We start from the raw sequence: 18947 nt of genomic DNA on the forward strand, positions 1-18947 counted from the left end.
TTGCCCCTCCGCCCGCAGAGTGGGGGATCTCCTCATGGGAGGAGTGGAGCCTGCAGCCCCTAAATCCCCTTCAGTAAGGCTTTCATAGGGAGCAGACGAATCATTCTCGGACGCGGTGCCCGCGTCCCTGAATAAATGCTTCCTCCGAGGAGCTGACACTCATGATAAACCAAAGGGGCAGCGCCCGCTCGCTGCCTGCCCTGTGCTGAGGTAAAACCTGCTGAAGGGGGCTGCGGAAGTACCTCTCTGCTTAGGAGGGGCTCCCGTAGGGATAAACCCCTAAACCCCGTGAGAGAAACGGGGAAACGGCGAGGTTTTTAGCTAGGAGGAAGGACCGAGCGAGGTGGGTTGGTGCGGGAGCAGAGAAGAGACCGAGTGCTTCGGTAGGAGAGTGCTGTTGGTTCTGTGCCACATATCCCTGGGAAAGGAGCATGGGAAGTGTAATTAACACCACATACATTAAAACAATAATTAAGGCTGGGTTTCTTTTGACAGCCTTAATTCGAAGTTTCAGAGCAGTGAGTGGTTAATGTAAGTTTAACACTTTTCTTTGTTTTACATGGCTCTTGTGTATAATTGTAAAAGTTGCTATCTGACTTGATGATGATGCTTGCTTGGGTGAGAACGACCTCATGAGGATTGCACAATGGTGGAGTTTATCCAGGCATTTCTAGATCTCTGAAACTCCTTAATCAAGCATACTGGACCACAGGCAGGGACACCTCACGCTAGAGCAGCTTGCTCCAAGCCCCTGTGTCCAACCTGGCCTTCAGCACTGCCAGGGATGGGGCAGCCACAGCTTCTCTGGGCACCCTGTGCCAGCGCCTCAGCACCCTCACAGGGAAGAGCTTCTGCCTAAGAGCTCATCTCAGTCTCCCCTCTGGCAGGTTAAAGCCGTTCCCCTTGTCATGTCCCTAGAGACCCTTGTCCAAAGCCCCTCTGCAGGTTTCCTGCTGCCCCTTTAGGCACTGAAAGCTGCTCTAAGGTCTCCCCAGAGCTTTCTCTTCTCCCAGCAGAACAAGCCTGGAACAAGAAGTTTTGGAGGTTTTAGTTTGGGTTAGGTCTGGTCCTGTTAGCAAGCTATGCCATCTGTTACCAGTCAGATCAGAGCGGATGCTTTCTGGGATGCATTCTGTGGTTTTCCTGCTTGTAAAAGGAGTCAAGTTTCTGAACACTGGGGTTACTTGGGGGTTGCTCACGACTGCTCAGTGGGAGAGCAGCAGTGGAACCTGACCAAGCTTGGGTAGCTCATACTCCTTGGGAAGCCTGGGGAGCACCAGGCAAGGGCAGTGCCCCTGTGGGAAAGGGGCCTGGTTTGTGTGTCCTTGAGCAGCATTTGCCAGTGCTGCATCTGTGTTGGACCCTTTGTCTGCCCCACAGAGCAGTTTTTGTGTTCTCACATTCCCCAGCATGAACCAAATTACTGTAATGAGAAATTAAAAGCTGCCTTGCAGGAGTGAATTCCAAAATAAAGCATCCATGCAGGTGCACCATGTGATTCCAACTGAGAGCACAGGGGGAGGGGGCTCCCTCCCAGTCCTGTCTGTCTCATGGCTTAGCTGGCAGTTCCAGCTGCAAGGAGTAAGTGTTTTATTATTTATCATTACTTTTGTATTACCCCTTCTGCCACCCCAGCCTGGAGCCTACCTAATGCAAGTGGAATTCTTGCACAGCCCAGAGGCTCAGCTAGCACATCTCCATTACAGCTGCAGACAGCTGTTTTCCAGAGGTGCGAAAAACCTAGGCCTGGCTCGTTTTTTGTCTGGGAGGGCGGAAGGCATCCCCTTGCCCTGAAGAGCACTTCCAAGGACACTGGCGTTCCCTTCAATGTGCTGCACCGGTGGAGGCTATCAGGCAAAACCGATGTCAGTTGTGTTTGCTTCTGCAAGGGCAAAGCAATGCATTTTCCTCTAACCTTGTAAACGGATGACGTGCTGAAGTAAAGCCAGCCTGAGGGAACCACCTGGAATGTCAGAATTCCCACTGCGTCATTAACTAAAGCCTGCCGAGGATGTCCAGCCTGGAAGCGATGGCTCGACACCGGGAGCCTCAAGCAAAGGTGAGCCACCGCTTGTGTGCCGGTACCTGCCAACCAGGTATCCAACCTGCCCGGCGCCGGGAGCCATTCCCCATGGGAAACATACGTCTCCAAAAGCTTATTTTCTCTCCACAAAACCCGCATTCCCCTCCACCACCACCACCACCACCACCACCCCCCCTGCACATAAACACACCCCGGCCTCACGGGGCCCCGCCGCCGCTCACTTCCTGGTTCCTGTCGGCCCCACCTCCCCGCCGAGCACAGCGTAAGGGGCGGCGGCGGCGGCGGCGGGGCCGTGCCGGTGCTCCGCGGGGCGGATGGGGAGCGGCGCTGTGCGGCGGCGTTGGCGGAGGCCTGTGGGGTAGGTGACAGAGGGACGGGAGCGGGGGGGAGAGCGGGTCGCCCCCCAGAGCGGATCGGCCATCCCGCTCCCGGGGCTGAGGCGGGTGCAGCGCCCGCCGCCTGCACCGCAACCAGGGAGCACCTCTCGGCCCTCCGCCCGCTCCCCGCGCTGTGAGGGAGCCCGCTTAAGGGCCGCTCCGTGCACCCTCTTCCCTCCGGCGGGGCCCCGGGCACGGGCGGGTCGCGTCCTCTCCCGCAGCGGCATCACCTGGAGCTTTTGGCATGGGTTGGAAATCGGGAGGTGGGCTGCTGCTCACGCCTTTGGTACGCCGGCTTCCAGCGCTGGGCTTCAAATACTGGGAGGCTGAATGCGTTAAATAATACTGGGCTGGTCTGCTCTGGGGGTCCTTAGAGCAGCGTAATATCTCCACGGCCTGAAATTTAAACTGGGAGCCTCCAGCAATTTCGTCGGGGCCCTGTGGTCTGTTACTGGGACGGAGTGGTGGAATGGGATCCTGTAACTTGTCAGTGCATTGCAGTGATGAAATGGGCCTGCTGGTGAGCAACTGGACAGTGTTGCTGATCTACTTCAGAGGTGGTTATGGTCACTCGGTGTCTAGCTACGGCTGTGGGAGGCTACTGGAGGGCAGCTGTGACTTCAGGGACAGGAGTAATCTGTGTTGAGACCATGGCACAGTGCTGTGTTGGGGTTAGTTGAGGTGGGTGGTGAGTTACATGTTAGTAGGAAGTAATCTGGGCTGCTTTTAAGCAGCAGCTTCTAAGTATTACTGGAGTACTTCAGGAAAGTAATTTTTAAGAAGTAGCAAGAACTCACTATTAGGATACATTAGGAAACAGTCTTCAGTAAAATGCATGCTCAGGTGAGGAGGATGCGGCACTGGTCTCTGCTGAGCTCTCCTGCTGCCTGGGTGCCAGGGAGGGATGCTTTGGACACCAGAGCTCATTTAGATTTCTTCCCTTTGGTCCCAATTCCAAAAAGATAACCTGTGTTTTTCCAGCATGCAAAAGAGAGGCTGTATGCCAGCCTCCTGAGATAGCAAAGGTGCACAGTGTCAGATGTGTAGGAAAGGAGCCTAGATTCAAACTTGCTCTGATACAGTGGAATCACAGAGAAGGGCTGAAGGCCTGGGCTGAGTGACTGCCTTCAATGTCTGGTGGTGTAGATAGCAAGGCTTGAGCAAGTACTGTGGTTCTTCACTTAGTGAAACCAACAAGCAAGTCTTTTGCTTAGCGTTGCAGGGTGTTTTGGTGATAAGAGTTGTTACAACGTGAGCCACATGTTAATTCATATGCCTCTAAAAATGCAGCCCCACATACAATAAAGACTCAGTCCTTCAAACATGAGGACTCTGTCAGTGTAGCTCTTAGTGCTGTCTCACTGACGCAAAACAGTATTTGGCATGCCAATGGGAGCTGCTCGTGGTTTTAAGTTGACTGAATGCTCATTGAGAATTAGAAGGTGTGACCCAGCAGCGTTGTGCAGTTGTAGGTTTGTAAAAGGACAAATGTAAGGTCTGCCTAAAAGCTAAAGGATTTGTGGCAACATTTAACACCTATTGGGTATTTTTGTATATGTTTCTGTTTCATTTAGTGTTCATTTTGGGTGGTATTGTTACAGAGCATGTATTTTGGTTTGAAATTTCTTATTTAGTAGTAAACGAAAATGTAATTCAATCAAACTATTTGGAGCAGGTTGCAAGATGATGAATGCGTAATTCTTCAGCATATGATGGTCTGCTGCGCCCAAGTATTTATATGTTTTTTGGGGGTGTTTTCCTTTGTGTCTGCAAAGGAGAACAGGGTGTGTGTAACCTGGGCAGTGGCAACTCTGCTTTGGTGAGTCTCTTTTTTCCATATCTAATACTAACTTACATTTCTTGGTGGGTGGGATGGTGTGCATCTCCAACAGAACAGGAGCTGGCAGCATGTACAGTCAATGCAAGTTAAACCCATGTGTTGCATTATTTCAGGAAAACTTGCTTGTGGAGCCATTAAGCTTGTGCAGACAGCATATATCTGTTATAGGATATCTCTCATGTAGAGGGGATTATAGTGTAGGTGATGGGCATCCACAGTGGTGAAAATGGCTTGCTGTAGCTCAGCCAGTCTCTACAGATATTAATTGACTGAGCTTATGACTTCCTCTGCTCCCTCTGCAGTGTAAACGTGACCTTTTTCTTAGGGTGATACCCTGGAATACAGTTTTTCTGCCTTTCTGGAAGAAGACAGAGGTAATCTAAAATACGACAAGGTAGAGAGGCTTGTTGTCAGTTTGAATTTTCCCCGCGCTGGTTGCAGCAACCAGATGTGATTGATGGTACCCAGAACATCGCATTTGACTTATGCATGTAACTAATCTGAATCTTAAGGTTGCATTAGAGAGAAAATGAGAAGTTAAAGCTTTTCTCATTAGAGCTGCATATTTCCTGGGTTGTGCAGGCAATAAGAAAAAAACATAGCTTGTAACTTGACTGGAACTGCAGTGCAGCAAGGCTGCCAGTAACACTTTATACGGTGTCCTTTAGAGAGGGAATCCAAAAGACTGAGCCAGCTTGCCTCTGCAGGCTCTGGGTGCCAAACACCACATTATACAGCAGTTCCCAGCAAGTGAGGTGCAATGTGTTACAGGCAAGGTGCAGCTAGGTAGTGGGTCTTACTCTGCGGGAGCACTGGTGTGTTAGCTTCTTTTGCTTGCTTCTGTCTGTGCCTCCAGAGAGGGGGTTGCTTGGAAGTGCTTCTGGAAACGGGAGAAAGATCTGTCTGTAGCCTCATAGCTCTTCACCCCACCAGGTTACAAGGTGACCATAGAGATCTGGTACTGTTATGGGAGAAGAAGTAGAGTGCAAGGAGGAAGGGGAGGGGGTTTGCGGGGGAGGTGGAGCAGGGAGTAAAAACAGATGACAGGGATGGGAAAGTAAGGAAATGAGAAGGAAGGCTACAGCAGCAGAGTTCAGCTGGAAAAATGTTGGGAATCACTGTTCCAGGAGCTATAATAGCAAGTAAAATAAGAACACAGAAAACTCGGTGTTAATGCCCTTGGACAACAGAGGAATGTTGAACGGGAGGAAATGCAAGGCCTGTGTTGATGTGTTTGCTGCCAGGCTGGTGGTGGATGGCATGTTTGTGAAGTTCAGCTGGGAGTTTTGCAATACTGCACAACTGACAGGGATGACCAATCTTAAATATGGTGCAGCACGCAAAAGTTAAACCAAACGGGGTCAAGCTGAAACATTAAGAGTGAATAAAGGTAGCATCAAGAGCTATGCTGTTAAAACCGAACAGATAAAAAAAGACTGCAAAACATCTACAGGCCTGGTGGAAAGGCAGCAGTACCATACCATAGATACAGAGAGGACTATAGCAAGTGATAAAGGGAGATAGTAATGTGGTGTACATCTTCGTTCTTTACACTGACTACTTGAATTACTAATGTCCAATACAGCATAGAATATATATGCAGTGTACTGTGGGTCACAGATAGCCTGGGCTCCAGCTCTCAGTGTTTCGAAGAACAACAAAATTAATGTTTCCATACAGAAATTGTATGGGGATTTTTTATGGAGATAGGGATCCCTTGTGGATGTGAAAGCAACAGCGAGCAAAACAAGAAACACACAGTTTGCCAACTCATGAGTTCTTTACTATATTTCAAAAGCTTTAACGTACAGCCACTTTGAACCTGCAGGTTTTTCCAGTTCTCTGAGGTAGCATCATATGTTTCTTCTAGGCCAACTCTTAACATCACAAAAGTGGATCCTAACAGTTGTGATTTTCACTTCAGGCCTTTTCAGGATAGAGGTGATAATTCTTTGGTCCCTGTGTCATTAATTTGCTGTTTTAATGTATACCCTATGTGTTTTCTGTATTTGGTTTAGTTACCTGCTTAGGTATAGCATTTAGATTTAAAATCTAAATGGCTTCCAGCCGTCATACCGGTATCTTCTCTACCCTGTATGGTAGGGAAGAAGTGTAGACTACAAGTGGGGGAATAAAATAGAGAGGCTGAGTGACTTGTTCACGCTTGTGAAGGGGGGTTGTAGCAGGCACAGGTGAGAGCCAAATACTGGGTTAGACAGTCTGTGTGAAAGGATATGTCTGGTAAAGTGCGCTTTCTGCCTGGAAAGATAATACGCAGAATATTTTTTAGACTAGGATGGTTCTGCCAGCTTCTTACTATGATTCAGACTTTAAAGCTGAAACTGTCTCCTGCTGCTGTTCAAAATGTATTCCGTATGCCATAAAAGCAGTGTGGTTTTTCAGATAGGTGCTACAAATAGTACTAGTTGTATAGACAAACCTCCCCTCTTTAATATTTTGTCTTTGCTTTTTGTTTTTCTTCTGTTAGAAGTTGACATAGGGCAAATTGAGAATTTAAATTCCCTCAATCCATGGCTTGTTTTAAATCCTGAGTCAGCATCAAAATTCCAAAGCTGTCTGGAAGACCAGGACAGATTCTTCTGTTCTGTCCATCAGAACTGTCTATTCAGGATAACTGCAGTGCTGTAGGAAAACAGGACACCCCATTTGTTGTGTTATATTTCCTAGCACAGGCCCTTCTTGCAGGACTGCTCTTTCCTTCCTATACTTGTTCCAGCTAGGTGGCAATGAGACAAAAGTGATTTGTATTTGTATGTTCAGGATGAATACTTCTCTTTTACTTAAGTAGCTCGTGTGTATTCAGTCTGTGAGGAAACTGTAAGATTGATGTGACAGAATTTCTCTGTTGCAGCTCTGTCAGTTTAAAAGTTATCCTAAGTTATTTTGTAATGGCCCATACTTAGTGCCAGTTTTATAAAGCACCTTCCATTTCTGATGAAAAGCTTACCAAGAACAGTAATGTTGCCATCAGATTAAGCCTGAATTTAGTCTCTGTTGCCCTTGGGACTTGCGTCCTGTGCCTAGATGTTGCCCCAGTTTTGTCTCTTCTCCATAGTACTGCAGTGTTGATGTACCTCGGACAGTAACTACATTGTCTTGGTCTCCTCTCCTTGGCTCAGACCAGCAGCTGACAGGCCCTGTAGGAGGGGTGCAGTCACTTGCAGGATAACTCAGACTCTTAGGTCAGTCTTTATCATGTTATAACTTATTTATATGATACATACCCATTAGTTAAACAGAAATGATAAAGACGTTAACCAGGAAGCTGCTACTGTCTGTCCTGAGAGATTACATACCACAAACATTAGGATAGGAAACCCTCCATGTTTTTAATTGAGAAAATGTGGTCTTATTTTCCTTACGCTCCTACTAATGGAATTTCTCTGGCACTGTTCTTGTTTACACTGATGTAAATGAGAACAAAACTGTGAGGTTTCTGCCTTATGTGGCTGTGTCTCTTTTGAGCCTGTCACTCTCATACTGATCCTGGCCTCAGGATGGAGTTTCTAGATCTGACAGATGTCTTCAAGGTAGTCCCTTCCCCTTCTTTCTTAGGGAGAAGTTCCCTCTATGTTTTCATACTGTTGTTCAAATGTATTCTTCAGAAATGCATGACTTCAGTTAAATCTTCCCCTCTAATGAAGTGCTTCAAATAAAAATAATGAAGGTATGATCCATTTTTACAAAGGTCTGGTTCACACATGGCCTCTTCAAAATCATTCCTAAATAAAAAATAGTAAGATTTATCAAAATAGTGAGATAAACAGTTTCTAAACCATTACTATAAAGTAGCATTGAAATATAGCCACTTCCTCCCTTCATATATAGAAAAACGTTATAACTGGGTTACCATCTGGTTTTGTGTGCTCTTTCCTCCTTTCCAAGGCAAAGTAATCCAAGCCTGTGTAATTAGCCTCAGAAAACACAGATTTGTTTTAAGCCTTGTAATTTATTCAGATTATTTTTAATGTATTTACTGTAATTCGCATTCTGATTTCTTTATGCCATTTGTCTTCAGTGTGGGAACTGAAACTGTAGAAATGGCATGACTTAAGTAGCCAAAGGCTTCAGGGGAATCAGGGATGTTTGAGCCTCTTGCTAAAAGCAGACACATAGTTGGTAATGTAGTACTTAGGCTGAAACTCTACTCCTTATAATATGGCCTGAAATTCCAGAGGAAAAATGACAAATTAGTTGTGCTAGGCATAACTCCATTACCTGCTCTTGGGGTGGCTGGAGTAGGACTAGGTTAGGCTTTGCCTTGGGACATTCTGATCTGAGTCATAGGGTGTCCTGTTGGTGCAAAGTTAAGCTCCGTGCCTGATCCTTTGCCATTGTTTTTGCCATTTTAACCCAAAAGGAGTAGTTTTGGGCCTGTTTTGGGTTGGGTTTGGGTTTATTTTGTTACTTGTTTAGGATTCCATACGTGTACTTCCAATGGAAGTACAGCGCTCTGGCAAATTAAGCCTGCTAATAATAGGCTTGCTTTTTTTAGCTGCCTTTCGCAGACCTGTGAGATATGTCCCATTGGCCCTCCAGGGTTTTGTAAACCAGGAGTTGGAAACTGCCATACTGATGGGTATCTGGATGAATCTGCAGTCAGCCAAAAAATTCTCAGCATAGCTGGGCTGCTTGTTCCACTCCTGCAGATCAGTTAAAGCTTTTTAGGCCTTGCAGGAGCTATTAGGAAAACATACATGAATACTGATATTTCCTTATTACCCCTGCTAGAAATTGCTTTGGCAAGTTTTTACAGGCTTCTTGTTAGATTTGAGCTGTATGAAAGTATGGCACGAGAAGGTAAATATCCTGTTAGTTAGAAAACACTTTCTCTACTTTCTGTTGCAAAGGAAGATTAAATATCCAGTGATTTAATTGATGCAGTTTTATGTACAGAAAAATGGAATACACTTCAAAATTACCTCTCTTGCAGTTTGTACTTGGAGTTTATTGGGTTTGTTTAAAGGGACATCCTGTCCTGTGGATCTGGATCACTTAGTTCAGCTGTCATGAATATAATCTGACTGGTGATGTATGTATGATTTCTTTTGGTGACAATAAAAGGTAAAAATGTTACTTGTCAGCTCTCAACGTACTCTCAGTGTACTTTGTGTGTGTCATAAAATCTGTTCTTAAGTATCTCCTTAAAATACATAAAAACCCAAGCTGAAAACCTCAACAGAATGCCCATGATAGGCCCTGGTTGCATTTCTTGTGTTTTTATTTTTTGTCTTTCAGAATTGCTTTCATGTAATTGGCAGAACTTCACTTAGTTCATGTGACAAAATGTAACCTTCCTAAAGTTCAGTGTTAAGGAGCTAGATGACTTTTGAGGTCCCTTTTAACCCAAACCATTCTATAAGTCCCTGATTCTAATAGTGGAAATGGTTCCAGTGTATAGAGTAATAGTGTAGTTTTGCAAGTCATACCCATGTGCTTGACTTCACTAGCATGAGTAATTCCATGAAAGTCAGCGCGATTATGATAATGATGCCATTAAGCTTGGTGTAAGTTTTAGAACATCAGAACCTCAGGTAGCTTTCACGTACACATTGGGTGAAGGCCCACATCATTCCTTAGCTCATTCTAAACACGTTCGTTGGCCACAGGCCATTAAAAAGTAGATTTTTGTTACAGTTACTTAATTTACATAGGGTGTAATAGCATATTTTAAGTGTTTTTGTAGCGGGAAGTAGATTTTAATTTGTTTCATTTATATTTCTCATTTGTATATTACGTGGTTTCTCAATTATTCCTGTAATGCCAAATGCCTTCCAGATAAAAAAGAAGACAAGGTCTTTCCTCTGACATGTCCTTAAGCTAAATTGATGTGTGCATTGTCACTGTATCTCGCACTTATCTTGTGGCCCCACTTGTAGTCTGACACCGTGATTCAGTTATTAAGCCCTTTGCCTTCATCATTAACATGTTGTTTGCTCCAGAGCAGGAAGGACTGGCATATTCCGTGTGTTACGAATTAAGTTCATATGCAGCATGATTAGGCCAACTTGCTGTTTTCTCCTCCCCACTCCTTCCAATCTTTGTTGTAATTATTATTATTCATATGAAAATACCAGGTTGCCAACATAAAAACAAACAGATGTTTGTGTATGTAAGAGGAGAACACAACTGGGTCATGTAGAAGGGAAGTTGAGACTGTTAAGCTCCTATAACTTGACTATTAAGATAGTGTACACTAGAACACATGTATTTCTCAACTAAAGTATGGTGTTTATGTACTTATTAGTGATTTTTTTTTTTATTTTTTGTTTTGAAGCCTTATGATGCCTCTAAAGCAAGCATTAAATAACAGAAGAACATTAAATAACAAATTTATCCTCCAGCCAGAAGGCAGAATTTAAGGCCTTTGCTCTATCCTCTTAACTGCTTCCTCAGTGCACTGCAGAAACGAGTCCCCAGACTCTCACACTGAGGTGCCTCAAGGCTTCTTCCATTTTCTCCTTAGTTACACAGCAATAGCTTCTCCCAGTCCCCCAGTTCAGCTCAATGCTGTTTTTGAGAGACAGCTGTAAAACTCTTACTGGAGTGAAATCACTTCCTGCATTCATTTGCAAGAGCAATAGATTTTTATTTGACTGCTGAAGTGTGCTGTTTAAGACTTAACCCACAGTTTTAATCACTATGTATTTGTCTAGCTTTCAGTCAGTTTCTACTGACTTTAAAGTAACTTGTTGTACTAATCCCTCTGTTAAATAGGAGTTTGCTTTTCCTGTGACTTTTTCATTACTTTACTTTGGGAAGCAGAACCTCAGGGTGTAGGGGAAGAAAAAGTCTGAGTCTAGGCAAAAGATCCTGGAAGTCTGTGTTCAGGACTAGACAAGATGTTACTGCACCTGATGTGTCAATTCTAAGACTTCTGTTGGAAAACCGACCACCTAAATTACTATTTTCCTTTTTTTTTTTAATGCAATAGGATATTACTGACAGCTAAACATTGTTGTGAGGTGGGTGGTGAGGCACTGGCACAGGTTGTCCGAAGAAGGGATGAATGCCCCGTTCCTGGCAGTGTTCAAGGCCAGGTTGGACAGAGCCTAGGGTGAAATGGTCTAGTGTGAGGTGTCCCTGCCCATGCCAGGGGGTTGGAAGTGGATGATCTTAAGGTCCTTTCCAACCCAAACCATTATGTGGTTTTACAATTCTTTAATTAAGTCAGCTTTATTTTGAGTTGGCAAACCAGTGTAACAGCTTTAATATGATTATTAAATAATGCAGGGAAGGTTAACCTGTTTCCTTGAAGGAGGGTTTGAGGCTTTAAGATATGCTGGGAATGCAGGAACATGCAAGTGTCCTCACAGAAATTGTGACAAACTGCGCAAAAGGTATGGATTTACTAGTAGGGATAGATTTATCTGAACTTAGACCACCAGATTGTTTAGATCATCACTGTTTCTCCCTAAATATCAGGAGTTATGAGGCTAAATTATAGCTGTGGTTAAAATACAAAGTAATTGCAATGTGGTATATGAATTTTGTGAATGGGGAGAAGAGGTTGGGTGGCTTTTGGGTTTGTTTTGGTTTTCTAACCGAAGTAAATGAGCTCCTCATGGGCTCATTTTCATCTTGATTTTTCTGTTGTGTGTTGATGTATTTATACATATGACTGTGCTTTAACATTATCCATGTGACTTTCTTCACATTCATAAAATACTTAAATTCTCTCACTTTGCAGCATACTAAGTGCTCAGAGCAGGAATATAAGCAGCTACCTAACTCTCCTAGTTTTAGCTAGGAAAACAAATGCTATAAGTGGTCTGGCTCACCCACTTCTGTGTACCTAGAAACTTTGTGGTCCTGGCTTTTGCCTCTCACTGTGCCAGCAACAGTTCCAGTCACCTCTGTTCCATGTCACTCGCACTAACACACGTGAGCCTCATCACTTCTGTGCTTCAATATAATTAATTGTCTTGCTCATTCATAACCTTCTTTTTTGGCTGTGAAAGACTAATTGTCCTCTTATGAATTTGGTCCTCTTGAAATAACAACTAGAAGGCAAATAAGATGTCCCTGCTCATTGCAGGGGGTTGGACTAGATGACCGTTGAAAGTCCCTTCCAACCTAAACTGTTCTATGATCTCCTTTCTTGTCTAGGTAGGGGCAGTAGCACCTCTGTTTAGGTTGGTGTTAGGCCAAATAGAGCTTTCCCCTGGTACTTGGCAGAACTTTGCAGTAAAAGAGATTGAGAGATGTTTAAGGTCATAGGTACTTTTGCGATCCTCTCACTATGTTTGCTGCAAGATTTACCCGTTTTCTATAGGCAACAGTGTCATTGTTTTAACAATTGAACATAAAAATAGCTTCAGTAGAACTGTTGGGGCAGAAAGCATAATTAATGGTGAACACTGTTTCCCTTTCTCTGAAGTAAAACAGGAAAATGCACTCTTTTTTGCAAAGCAGAATAATCCTCACAGGTTGAAATGGGAGGAGGCTGAACCCTTCCATTCAGGTATATGTAATTTGGTGTATTTGGTAGTAGTTATTGTAGCTATTTTGTGTAGAAGGCGAGTCTTTATATGTAGAGGTTGGAGTGGTTTAGAGCATCGTGCAAATACTCCATGAAGAAGTGTCTTCGGAAGAACTTGCTGGGTGTGTAAAGAGCCACTTTCAAGGCATAGCATTGTGGGTGTGCTGTTACATGGAGTGGTGTGTGTTCACAGGGCAGTTTGATTGATCCCCTGCCAATATCTTACAAGTTCTTTTCTTGTTTTCTCAAATGCCTACTTTTGGTAGGCGTGAAAGAGACGTGCATACCTGGAGTACTGCAGTTTCTGGGTCCAAGGTCATGGAATCATAGAATCAACTAGTTTGGACCTTACCTTCTGGATTGACAAATCCTCTTGCAGAGATGGTGAGGACAGAGCAATGGCTGCAAATGTCATGTTAATGCCCTTATTACAGTGGAGGGGGGGTAGCTAGAAGTGCTAAAGGGGAGGTAAAACAAATGCTCTTAGGGGATGCCAAACATGCTCTTGGGAGATGCCATTCAAGGCCAGGTTGGACTGGACTTGGAGCAACATGGTCTAGTGGAAGGTGTCCCTGCCTGTGTCAGGGAGTTGGAACTGGATGAGCTGTAAGATCCTTTCCAACCCAAACCATTCTATGATTCTGTGATGGAGGTGGTGGGAGAAGCACAGCAAAACAGAAGACTTACAAGGGACATAAGGTCAAAAGAGGAGACGAGAGTGCGAGATAGCTGTTGTTTGGGAAGAGCATCCTCCAGCCAAGACTAGAAATTTATGTCAAGATCTTCGCTTGTGTTGCTTCTTCAGCAGTTCCTGCCACTGTAACTTTGCAGTGGTTTGGTTTGGCACTTTTACCCCAAAGCTGTGAGTCAGTGCATAAGGAAAAAGGAAATTTCTTCCACTTGCCAAGTTTCCCAGTATCTGTAGGAGAGACTTCTCTTCTCCAGGTCAGAGGCAGCAAAAAGGGACCCTGCCAGCTGTGCCAAGTCTTTCCTTTTTATCTTGCATAAAGTGTCCAGGTCTTGCTTCAGTTCCTGCAGCTGAATAAGCAGCTCCTTTTGGTACCTACCTGATCACTTTCTCTTCATTAAAACACTTGTTGTGTTTCCTCTTAGGGGGTGGAGGGGGCACATGGGTGGACTTCATGTGTAATTAAGCAAGCACTTAATTAAAAAAAGTTAATTCCTTAAAAGCACTTAGAAAGTCTTCTGAGTAAGAAGTGTTCTGATAAGCACAGGAGTCTGGTTTCCAAATTCCTTATTTTGTGCTTCATTTGTTTACCTTTTTTGCTTTTTCAACTCCCTTTCTGCAGTGTGGCATTTCCCACATGATCCCTGTGCCATTATGAGAACAGAGGTCTGCATGTCTTGCAAAGCAGTGACCACTGTTTCTGACTCTCTTTCAGATGCAAGTATGGACATAATAGCCTATGATGCTTACTCCAGTCCACCGCTTCCGAGATATTGAAAGGAAACCTGAATACCTCCAGCCAGAAAAGTGTGTCCCACCTCCTAGCCACGCTTCCCTGGGAACAATGTGGTTTATTCGAGATGGCTGTGGTATTGCATGTGCTGTTGTTACCTGGATGCTGGTGTTCTATGCCGACTTTGTAGTCCTCCTTGTCATGCTAGTTCCATCAAGAGATTATGTTTATAGTGTCATCAATGGCACACTGTTCAACACCTTGGCTTTCCTCGCTTTGGCTTCACATTTTCGTGCTATGCTGACAGATCCAGTAAGTATATCTCTCTCTGTAATGTCTCGGAAAAAAACAGGCAGTGTTTTTCTTGTCTGCTACATGTTGGGGAACTCAGTTGCTTGAGTGAGTGGCAGATTTAAATAACTTTTGTGTGTCACCCTACAGATTGAGGCTGCTGATGTGGTATGCTAATTTCTCCTCCCACTCAAGTCAGATGCAAAGGACTCAGCTTTAGATTCCCATTGTGCAAGCAGCTCCTCTCTTTTTGCCCTGGGAAGGAGAGTGTTTCTCTCTGACACTTCCTCCCCCCCCCCCAGTAGCAGATCTGGGGTGTGTGTGTGTGTGTGTGTGTATATATGTGGCTTGTCCTGTCTTGACAAACGGGCAAGCTGGAAAAGCTGGTTTTGGTTGTCTGCCTTGGCAAGTATTGCCTCACCGGAAGGGAGCAGGATGTGTATCGGTTTGAAAAGCCATGTTACCATCTCTCATACTAGTGATTTAGTTGAGTGTACTGGACCATGCTGAAATAAAGACTGTGTGAGCATACTAAAGAGCTGACAGTCCTAGGTGAGTGGGAAGCATACAAGTTCTAAGACCCTCTCGGATGTCTCTGTAGGACACTGCTTTTTGAGAGAGCTGTTCTGCTCCTTTCTTGTCTTTCAGCTAGTGAGAAGATAGAGTTTAGTATCACACCACTTACTCTGACTGGCCTGTGATGGTGTAGTTGCTTAATAACCACTGGTGAGTAGGTTCAGCTCAAAACCCCATCTCTGCTAGTCAGTGGAAGGAAAACCAAGCTTAGACTCCTCTTGTGGCCCCTTCCTCCTGAGTGTTCTTGCTGCTGTTGTGAATGGCATGTGCCTCTGATACTCTAATTATTCCTTCCAAACATCATTTGCTACTTGAAACCTTGTTACATGCCATTAGAACTTCAGTGTCATCATTGGTTATTGGTTTCCAGCAATCCCAGAAGCCACAGCACTGCAGAAATGGCTTGCTTTGGGGTAATTTCACGGTTTATAGTAGACTGATGACTTGCACGACACTGCTGCTGGGCAGAACTGTAAGCAGTAGTTGAGGCTCTGAAAGTGCTGGTTGTTGGTCTTTGGTATAGAGGGTTGCAGCAATTTGTTATATAGTTTGTACCCTGGGGGTTCTTTCTTGTTGTTAATTATTGTATATTGTGTAGCTGTAACGCCTGGGGACCTTCAAGTCACTGGAATTATTCTGCAGAGTTAGCAGGAACTCTGCTGAAACAAAAGCTGTATTCTGAAGCAGGTTGGGCAAGCAGTGTTGGAGCAGCAGATACAATCTCTATGCAGAGTAATTGGGAAAAGATATGTGAATTCCTAATATGTGGTAGAATTTGTGTGTGGATGGTGAGAGGCAGTGGGATTCTGATTTTTTTTTAATGAGGCAATCAGCTAAAAAATACAGAGGAGGGAAGATAAAGTGAGGGGGTGCAGCAACATCTGTCAGACAGTGTGAGTCAGGAATGAAAGGTGCTGACGAGACATGGGGAACCAGGGGCATGTCTAGGATCAAAATGAAACAGAAAGCACTGCTGAGGCAAACAAAACCAATTCTAATTATAAATAAGTGAACACCTGAATCCTTCACAATTGATAGCCTGTGGCATGCTTTTCAGGAACTGCTTCCTGTGATGTCTTGCTAAAACATTCCTAAGGTTCTGAGTTTTGCTGCATACAGCTACCTGACAGGAGGATGGAGAAAGGAGGTGGCTGATGTCCCAAGTAACAAGCAATAGGACAAGAGGAAACGGTCTCAAGCTGTAACAGGGGAGGTTTAGACTGGAGCTGAGGAACAGTTCCGTCCCCAGAGGGTGCTCAGGCACTGGAACAGGCTGCCCAGGGCAGGGCTGCAGTCACCATCCCTGCAAGTGTTCACACAGCGTGGAGACGAGGCCTCGGTGCCATGGGTTAGTGGTGGCCTTGGCAGTGCAGGGGAACGGTTGGACTTGATCTGAAGGGCCTTTTCTTGCCTAGTTCATTCTATGGTTCTGCACTAAAGACAGAGCATCTGAGTTGTAGCATTTTGTGGAAATGGGTCTTGGTAATTTTTAAATTGGCTGGGCCTGTTGGGAGGTTTTTGTGGCAAAGCCCAGAGACTGCTCAAGAAAGCCTTATGGTACCAGTTTAATGTGCAGTTCTTTCATTGCTGTGTATTATTCCTGTTGTTGTTGTTAGGTCATACAGATGTGTTAAAAAGAGGCATCAGAAACCTGTTAAAATATTACATCCCTGCTTTTGTTCCAGTATAAAAACCTTGCATCCACAGAGGTGCATTTGTGCCAATGTACCAGTACTGATCTCATACAGCCCATTTCATGACTTTCGAGGGGATTTTGGGGGGGTTTGGGGCAGGGGTGGGGGGGTTTGTGGCTTGGGGGTGTGCATGTATGGGTTTTGGGTGTTTCTTTAGCAAATATACAGTCCTAGAAACTCTGGAAACTCTTGAAGCCAGACTCTAGCAACAGCAATGCATAACCTGTTTAAAGACACATTTTAAAGTGGGAATCGCACAGCCTGAGAATGTTTTACCTAGTCTTATTCAGGTGGGAGGATTCTTAATGTTCACTGCTTGAATGTTAAACCCTCATTTAAATAACAAATACCCCATGGAAGCATAGCTATAAATATATAAGGTGTTTACCAGCAACTCTTAGTGCACACAATGATACTTCAGAAGTAGCTGTTTCTACTGGAATAAAATATCTGCAGCTTCCAGTTTGTGATATGAAGCACTGGCATGATGGATTTATTGATGGATGTGAAGAGAGGGATGAGGATGCTTAAATATTTTAAGGTTACTATAGGATTGCAAAAGACTAATTGCTTAAGTGAGGATTTACTGATGTTTAAACCAAAACTATGTTGAAGTATGTGGTTTCATGAATTAGGACCTCATTTTAATTTCTTTTATTCTTGCTCTTCTTGAAAGAATACTTAGGGAAGTTTTTATTCTTTTCCGTCTCCTCCCATTGTTTTAAGTCATCCTTTTGTTCGTAGCACTTGCAACATTCACAGGTTAAAATCTTCTGGTTTGTTCTGTTTCTTTTCTTTCTGCAGGGTGCTGTACCCAAAGGTAATGCCACAAAGGAGTTCATCGAGAGTTTACAGCTAAAGCCAGGACAGGTGGTTTACAAGTGCCCAAAGTGTTGTAGCATCAAACCTGACAGAGCACATCACTGCAGGTAAAGGCTTTTCTGAGGATTGCTTTTATCAAAACCTCAGGAATTATCCAGTGGGCCTTGATCTTAATTGTTTTTGGTGTCTGAGACTGGAGTTACTGAGTTGAGAGATTGGCATCCAGATTCTGTTGCCTATAGTGCGAGACACTGAAAAAATTCTCAGGCCTTCTCTGGCACATTTTCATCTAGAGCAGCCTGGGGGCACTTCTTGCAAAGTGAGAAGCCCTCAAATGCTACCTTGACTCCAGACCTGTAATTGACATTCCATACCTTTACATGTAAAGGTTACTTAAAAAGAGACATTCTATACCAGAATGCATAGAAAACCATAAAATGTGATGTCTCTCAAAGGTCAGTGTCCTTTCTATGTTTGTTTTTATTCACCTGTTTAACTGTAGGTTCTATTTAGGAGTGAGGTTTCAGTTCAGGTAACTAAACTAAACTAAAGTTCATGTAACTGTGTATCTCTTAAGAGTTCTGACTTGCACATTTCTATTAAGTACTGTTACTTTGTGCTTTGTGATAGATTAGTAGCTACTGATGTATCATGTCCTTTCTTTTTCTGGTAGGATAAACTTCTCTGAAGAGAGTAACTGGTAATAAGCTTTTTACTAGTAAAGGCAGTGAACAAAAAGAATTAACTACTTCTGAAATTCTCTCCTGCTTTTAAAGCAAGTGAACCTGCGTTCCAGTAAGCAATGAGTTTGCACTGGTGTCCTTTCCTTGCTTCCTTCAAAACCAATACATGCTGAGAGAGTTCCTATCAGGCTTACTGCTCATTTGTGCAGGTGTCTTCTGAGGAGTGGAATACATGGTACTGAGCTGAACAAACATGTAATGCTGCTTGCATTTTTCATGTTTATTTTCAGAGCTTTAGTTTGCAAATGGGTTTTTTTGGTGTTTTTTTCTTAATCAAAATCAGGAGTTGGTTTTTCAGCAGGAGCAATACGATCGTGTCTATCACTTATTAATGCTACTGTAAAATCCCCTCTGCCACTTCTTCAATTATGAATGAAACTTTGCATCTAAAATGCTGGCTTGCTGATGCCTTGCAGCCTAACACGAACACAAAGCCTCATCTCCATGGTCCTTTTTAATATGTTTTAAGAAAACTTTGTAGACATTAAGATTTGGGAAACCGATCCACTGAGCACTGGTGCTGTTGAGAATCAAACATCTTCTTTGTGGAGTAGGGGGTTTTATTGTTTTTTCACACATCAGAGTTGTGCATATGCATCAGCAGGAGATCCTGCTAGCTGTATGCCTCAGGGGCCA

General features: G+C 44.0%; 1 protein-coding gene across 5 annotated transcripts in view; it reads left to right on the plus strand.

The window, feature by feature from the left end:
• The first annotated feature begins 76 nt into the window (after positions 1-76).
• Positions 77-18947, plus strand: part of ZDHHC3 (zinc finger DHHC-type palmitoyltransferase 3) — a 34517-nt gene continuing 15646 nt past the window's right edge. The window contains exons 1-4 of one of the 5 annotated variants that reach the window (XM_062617203.1): positions 111-210; positions 1707-2059; positions 14168-14497; positions 17551-17675. In XM_062617203.1, the coding sequence (XP_062473187.1) occupies positions 14192-14497; positions 17551-17675 (431 nt within the window). In that variant the 5' untranslated portion in view covers positions 111-210; positions 1707-2059; positions 14168-14191. Of the gene's footprint in view, positions 211-1315; positions 2060-2280; positions 2403-14167; positions 14498-17550; positions 17676-18947 lie in introns of those variants that run through there. The other 4 variants (XM_062617202.1, XM_062617205.1, XM_062617204.1 and 1 more) reach the window with 4 other exon arrangements.

Source organism: Pezoporus occidentalis, unplaced genomic scaffold (assembly GCF_034315485.1).
Source record: "Pezoporus occidentalis ecotype Australia unplaced genomic scaffold, CSIRO_AGI_Poc_V1 ctg193, whole genome shotgun sequence".
Taxonomy (NCBI): domain Eukaryota; kingdom Metazoa; phylum Chordata; class Aves; order Psittaciformes; family Psittacidae; genus Pezoporus; species Pezoporus occidentalis.